This window comes from Ciona intestinalis, unplaced genomic scaffold, assembly GCF_000224145.3.
Source record: "Ciona intestinalis unplaced genomic scaffold, KH HT001126.1, whole genome shotgun sequence".
Classification (NCBI taxonomy): Eukaryota; Metazoa; Chordata; class Ascidiacea; order Phlebobranchia; family Cionidae; genus Ciona; species Ciona intestinalis.
This window is the reverse complement of record NW_004191447.1, coordinates 4,349-11,270: the sequence shown is the minus strand read 5'-3', so window position 1 is coordinate 11,270 and position 6,922 is coordinate 4,349. Positions and strand designations below refer to the sequence as shown.

The 6,922-nt window shown below is 32.0% G+C and overlaps 1 protein-coding gene across 2 annotated transcripts in view; it reads left to right on the top strand.

Annotated features, from left to right (window-relative positions):
* The window catches only part of LOC100184253 (N-alpha-acetyltransferase 30), a 19,629-nt gene extending 13,001 nt beyond the window's left edge, over positions 1 to 6,628 (top strand). Inside the window, exons 2-5 of one of the 2 annotated variants that reach the window (XM_026840111.1) lie at positions 1,207 to 1,953; positions 3,937 to 4,060; positions 4,320 to 4,375; positions 6,046 to 6,551. In XM_026840111.1, coding sequence (XP_026695912.1) covers positions 1,252 to 1,953; positions 3,937 to 4,060; positions 4,320 to 4,375; positions 6,046 to 6,183 — 1,020 coding nt within the window. In that variant the 5' untranslated portion in view covers positions 1,207 to 1,251 and the 3' untranslated portion in view covers positions 6,184 to 6,551. Of the gene's footprint in view, positions 1 to 1,158; positions 1,954 to 3,936; positions 4,061 to 4,319; positions 4,376 to 6,045 lie in introns of those variants that run through there. The other variant, XM_002119250.4, reaches the window with a different exon arrangement.
* The last annotated feature ends 294 nt before the right edge of the window (positions 6,629 to 6,922 follow it).

Here is a 6,922-nt window from a genome sequence, read left to right as displayed (position 1 = left end):
CCCAAAGACACATACGCCCACAATGGTAGCAGCGACGAGCCTTGAACCCATTACCTAATGGTTACAGGCAGGCGCGCTAACCACTACGCCACGGCGCCGGACAATTTACACATATTCTTTACCAAACTTTCAGTCCTTGTACGTCTTAAGTTTAATGAGTTATAATACACGAATAAATGCATTCTATCTACTGCTCCACAGTCACCAATGGCGACTGAAACCCGCTTTGTTGGTTACTTTTGATTTGTTTTTGATCGATCTCAGTCGACCATTGTAGTGATAGGGTTAATTAATACTATGCTAATTAGTTTATACCGTGCTCATGCATTACATCTGTGATCTCTTGTTTTCTGTGGTAATATTGGACGTTTTTATTATTCTTTTTTTCGTTGAAGTTGGTGTTAACAACAGTCACAAAACACCTTAACAAACGATATTTTGAAAAAGTTCACCCAACATTTACAATATTATATTCCTGCAACAAAATATATTCATTTTTTTCACGCGAAAATTTTTATCTTTTGCGCCAAAGCGGTTCATCGCTAGCGATGATCGACATAGTAGAAACTATTTCTAATCGAAAGTTTACGAGTGGCCTCTCTCATATGCGGGTTTAGGCAGAGCCATAGAAATACCGAGTAGTCCAACCCATTGTTACGTAAAACACAAATTGAACGGCAATTTGGGTCCAAAATAACACAGTAGGTATAGGGAAAATGTATGTTTTTCGGTAAATTACAGAAAAACTTGGGCCCAAAAACAAATTTAAAGGTTGAAAAATGTAAAAAAACATGTGTTATTTGTTTTCTGTGTCAAAAAAAGTCAAAAATTAGAATTAGAAGCGGTTGATTTGCGACATTTTAGTCATTTAATGCGGCTAAATTTATACATTTTTTCTAAAAAATGTTTGGTAAGGTAAATAGAAGCTGTTTTACACCTTCCCACAATAAGAAAACACAAACAAAACTTAACAAGTTCGTTTAAACCCATTGTCAAAGTCACCACTTTTGCTCTATTTTGGACACACATAGACGGCAGTTGGACTACTCGGTGTTTATACGACTCTGGGTTTAGGTACCTGGTCCTACCTTATGGTTGGTGGTCCCACTAATATGTTCCTTAAATATTTCCATCGTGTGTGTATACTATATTTTGGGGTTACCTTGGTGATCATACAAAACTAATTTCTTCATGTAGGATCATCAGTCGCTACGGTCTAGAATCAGATTGCGTTAAGGTATAGTAGAAGTGATGGACCGGTGTGATGGAAATGCAAGCGTGCCGTTCAATACAAACTTGGAACAAGTAATACGTGCTGGCTACACAGGTGGAAATGGAGTAACCTCAAATTGCAAAGAAAGAAATACAAGCGTGTGTCTTAAAAATGGGAACGCTAAAATAAATAAAGGTCATTGTGATAAAATGTCCAATAATTTGCAATTTACTATGAAATGTAGTAGTTCAACACGAACTGATTGCCCCAACTCAAACAGCACAAATTGTTTTAAAAATCCCAAAAATCATGTTCATGGTAATTATCAAAAAACACACGAGGAAAAAGAGACTACTAAACCGGATGTTTCTGGCGAAGATAATCAAGTTAAATACACCTCTGCCGAGGGCATGACGGATGGTTTAGAAAATAACAACATTAAAAGTCTGATAAATAATGAGCAGCATCTTCAACCAGACCAACATTGCACCCAAGACATGAGTTACGCTCTAAGCTGCTTAACAATATCCAATACAAAAGGCCTGTACCCAATAAATGCAACAAACGATGATCATTCAGAAAATATTGTTTGTGCAAGCAATGGAATATGCTATGCACGTTATAGCAGTGAGCTGCAAATGCCAGCTATCATGCATTTAATAACAAAGGATCTATCGGAGCCATACTCCATTTATACTTATAGATACTTTATCCACAATTGGCCTCATCTGTGTTATTTGGTACGTAGTAAATTTATTATTTTAACTTTAAATAATTATATAAATATTACAAATAATTTTTAGTTTTTGTAATGTAGCTTTTAGTTTTTGTAATGTATCCAACCCAGTCGTCACTAATGCGTTGGTGCTAATTGTTAGCCTTAAAAAAGCTTTATTTTAGCTCCCAAATTTGCTCTGCCATGGAAAGATAAAATTTGAGCTAACACTTTATTATTCTTGTGTGGCAGAGCAAAGTTGACAATTTAAAATAATTTCATATTATATATATATATACATATATATATATAAGTACAATATATATAACAATATATATATATTGTACAAACTAATGAGCAGTGGCATCCTTAGAAAACAATTAGTGGTAGTCTTTAAAAAAAAATTATTTCAACTCTATGCTGACTCAGAACTTTTTTTCTTTTTTTTTATATTAGAAATATATATATACATTTTTTTGTGTTTAACATTAGGTTAAAAAATATGCTTAGTCAGCGTAATCTGGTACGTACCTAGGTTCAATCGATAAATTAAAACATAATAAAGTCTATGTTTTACAATTTTTTATATATATTCTTGAAAAAGAAGCATTCATTATACCAAATCCGAAATAAAATTTGAATTTTCTTTAGTATTTTAAAAACTATAAATGATCAAATTTGAGTGAATTTCTTTCTAATGGAAAATCCCATGCATTGTCAAACAGCCGATTTTTTTACTCCAAACTTTGATGGTACCTTTAGGTTAAATTTCATCATATCTATCCATATGCAAATTTTCATTTTTTCGTTGGTATTCCCCTTTAAGCTGTCTAGCGCCCTAGCGGTCTCATTATAATCACTAAATAAACCAGTATTGCCTTGTATTTATGCGTGTAAGAAATATTTCTTGCAAACGTATTAATACTTCACTTGATCCCATGAGTGAAAAGACAAATATTCAACCTGTTTTCAAGCACCTGTAGGCTAAATAATCAAGGGACAATCGCTATTATGACACAAATTATCAAGGTGTTAATTGGCGAATTGCTATTGGGACGTAATCAATTACTAGGTCAAACAGTTGCTATTATGATGCAATGAATCTCTGTGTGAATCCTTACTATTTTGGAATAAACCCGCTGCTTGGTTGAGGAAAACATTGTAATTATGAAGATGTTAATATACTTTATACTTATATAACATATTTAGGTTGTTTATTGTAAGAGTCACAGTTATAAAATAGTATTGCCTCCCCATGCTTCATGCAATCTTTAGTATCTCTAAAACATCAACTTTTATTTACATTTCCACAAAATATGTAATAAAACTGAACTGTAACTAAACAGTTTTAACCTAAAACATAAACTACATCACCCGAAAATGTAGGCAAAGCTGTAAAATATCTGGTTTTGATAAATGGTTAACTTACAATTAATCAATTAAACCAATAATTAAATTAAACTATTATATATAAATTATATGTATAACTATAAAGTTAATTCTATTACAAAGCAAATATTGTTTAGGGTTTAAAAAACACAGAAAAGACAACAGTTGTTTAATTTACCTGTTCCCATAGGGCAATTTTAGGGTAAAACAAACAAGAGAAAAGTGTGTGGAATGTTTTCAAAATTAAAATATATCAGCAGCAAGCTACTTCAACATACAGTTAATAACTGCATACATTTATCACAAGAGGCCTTCTCCCAATTAAAAGTTTAGCAAACCCTATACAAAGTTTTTTGTCAATTTTAGAAAAATTAATGCAAATAAATATAGTTTTTTAACCATAAAAGCTGTTCGCAATAAAATATTTTTTAGCGGGCTAAAGAGGTTGCCTTTTCTTACCCCAAATACATCGTTTTTTACCCCACTTTAATATATATTATTATATATTTATGAATATATATATTGTACCAAACCCCAGTCTTACAAATGGGTATAATGGGTATCCCCAATCATGTTATTGTTAACTATTTGTTTATTTTAAGTACCTACTGCTTTGCAGGCTATACATGAAGCTAATTACGTTGGTGCTATAGTATGTAAGCTCGATCTGCATAAGAAAATAACTAGAAGAGGTTACATTGCGATGTTGGCGGTCGATGAATCTGTGAGAAGAAAAAAAATTGGTATATTTTGTACTAAAAATCAAAACGCTAATTTTGTTGGCCAGTACCACGATTATGTCATGGTTACCTTTGTACCAAACGGTACGTAGGCTATCTACTTCTGGTTTTTTAAACAAGCAGAGGAATCATCAAGAGGCAACAAATAGTCAACTTGAAAAGGCACCTGTTATTGAAACATAAAATTTGGTTTCTTTACATCAAAATTGTCCTCCACTGAAATCAAGATCATATTGCTTAGTCCGGATTCTTTTCTTAATAGGTACCAACTTAGTAAAGATGGCAATTGAAGCAATGGTAGAGGATGGCTGTGATGAGGTATGTTTTACCCAACTTGTACTGATTGAGTAGCTTGTTGCTGATAAAAACCCTAATTTTTAAATTATTATCCTGGAACCTTCATATCACAAGTTAAGTATCTATATACATAAACAAATTTAAATTTTCGTTAAAATGACCCGTTGCCTTCACCCCCCTTGGGGCGAGTAAAGCAAATATGCATTTAAAACATTCTGCCTAAAAATTAAGGTTTTGGTTCTGTCAAAGTGATTTTATTTGATCTCTCTGTTGATCTAGGGCCTACCAATTAAAATTAAATTTTAGAAAGCTCAGCTGTTTTTTTCTTTTTTTTTACTTAAAATTTTTTACTTAAATTATGTTTTTGTATGTATTACAACTGCCTTTTGCCATTACATGTTGTTTTAGGGTTATATTGTAATAAATTGTTTTTGGCAAGTCTTATCAAAATTATAGTAAAAATCAACTTTTAACATATGATGTCAACTGGGCTCTGGCTATGTGACGTAATTGATTCTTTTGGCATCACTAATTCAAAAAAAACAAACTTTTATTTAGGTAGTACCTAATCAGAAATGAACTTATTATGTTTTGCCTAAAAACCCAAATTACAAATAAATAAACGTTTCCTGTTGATTTCATTTAAAATTCACCAAAAAATTAAAAAAAAAAGTCTTTTAGTAAGTTTTCCAAAAGATAGATGTTTAATTGATTGTTTTTTCAAAGCTCAAACACCTGTTTCGCTAGACAGCAATATGTGACAGTCGGTCAAAAATAGAAAAAATATGTTACAAAAGTACAATATTTTTCTTGGAAAGCTCTATGCTGCTAATTGGGCAAAGCAAAACACTTGTTATGCTTAAGCTCAACCAACTAATGCAGTGGTTTCAATATTGTTTTATCACATGTCACAACTCAAGATTAAACCATTTTTTATATTTAATTATTATTGTTACTGTTCAAGTCAATTATATTTTATTGTTCATTAAATGCCCTTGACCACCCCCCAAAAAAGCGAATGAGAGTCAAGTCACAATAATCATATTCATAAACCACTGCCGCACTAATGGGTTGTCCAAGTTTCAGCAAAATATAATTAATAAAACAATATCTCATTACACTCTGATAAGTCTATAATCTATATATTTGGTTAACTGTGGCAAAGTGTTTATCGCAGCTGCCTCTAACCCAGAGGTAATGAGTTCAAGCCTCATTGCTGCTATCATCATGGGTGTATTTGTCTTTGGGCAAGACATTTGACCCCAATTGCTCCAACCCATTGGTCACTAATAGGTTATCCAAATTTTTAGCCATATATAAACAAATCTAAAAAAATAGTCACCCACAAGTAAAATACATGGTAAATCGTAGACTGACACGGGGTTCATGAACAACAATGTTATAATGACTGTCGTTTTCCATCCACCCAAAAATAAAGCAATTTACATTCATATTCATTCAACTACTACAAACAGGCACCCATTCTATACAAACCACCCTATATAGTGTGGGACTCCCTGTAGTATAAATATTTGCCCAAGTCTTCCAATCATCTTGCCATTCTGTCAAGCAAGGATAAACAACTGAATAGCCTTAGCAATCAATATCATTTAAAATAACGAAACGAAGTAAATAACTTATTTATTTGTGAATTGTGACTGTAAGTAACTTGTAGATTTAACATTGTGCAGGTTGTCCTTGAAACAGAGGTGACAAACCAGTCCGCACTAAATCTTTATGAAAACCTGGGCTTTATTCGGGACAAAAGACTTTTTCGATATTATCTAAATGGTGTTGATGCTTTACGATTAAAACTGTGGTTATGTTAGTAATCTCAAATAATTTATTTGTGAGAGCTATACTTCCTGTATAAAAATTAAGTTGTAATATCATAAATGTAACGAAAAATTATGACAATTTTTTTTTTACAAACAAAACAGAAGGGCATTGTTGTGTTTTCATAATTCCAATTTTTATTTGAAGTTCAACCCTTCTATTGTTTAATCATAAATATTATTTAATCTGTGAAATGTACTTAAACATTTCACTTTTTGGAAATTTTATAAAAGTAAAATGTGTATAGAAACTTTGTTGTATGAACGAAATTATACAACCGTTTTTATTTAACAACAATATCCAGATGCATTATGTTTAAGTCGAAATGTTTGTAATGCTCCAATAAAGTTTTAATATCACTGTTTTTGTGTAATAGTCAATAACATATTTATACATGTGTGTTTACAATCGCTGTTTAAAGCCATGATTTTTACAATACCCCTTACTCGTCTTTGTTTCTTTGAGAGAATCTGCCACGTCAAGATAGGTGGTAAAGGCGAGACAGTTACACCACTGTTATTGTACCATGGATATTGGTTACACCCTACAGACAATACAATAAGTAAAGTAAGCAACATTTAATTAAACAATATTAAGGTTCTAATTAGTCTAGACCAAAAAATATTGATCCCAAGAATGGAGCATGACGGAAAAACAAAAAATTCAACCAGTTTACTATGAACTGTTTCCAGGGCACTCAATGTAAAAAAATTCTTGGTACTTGCCAAGGGC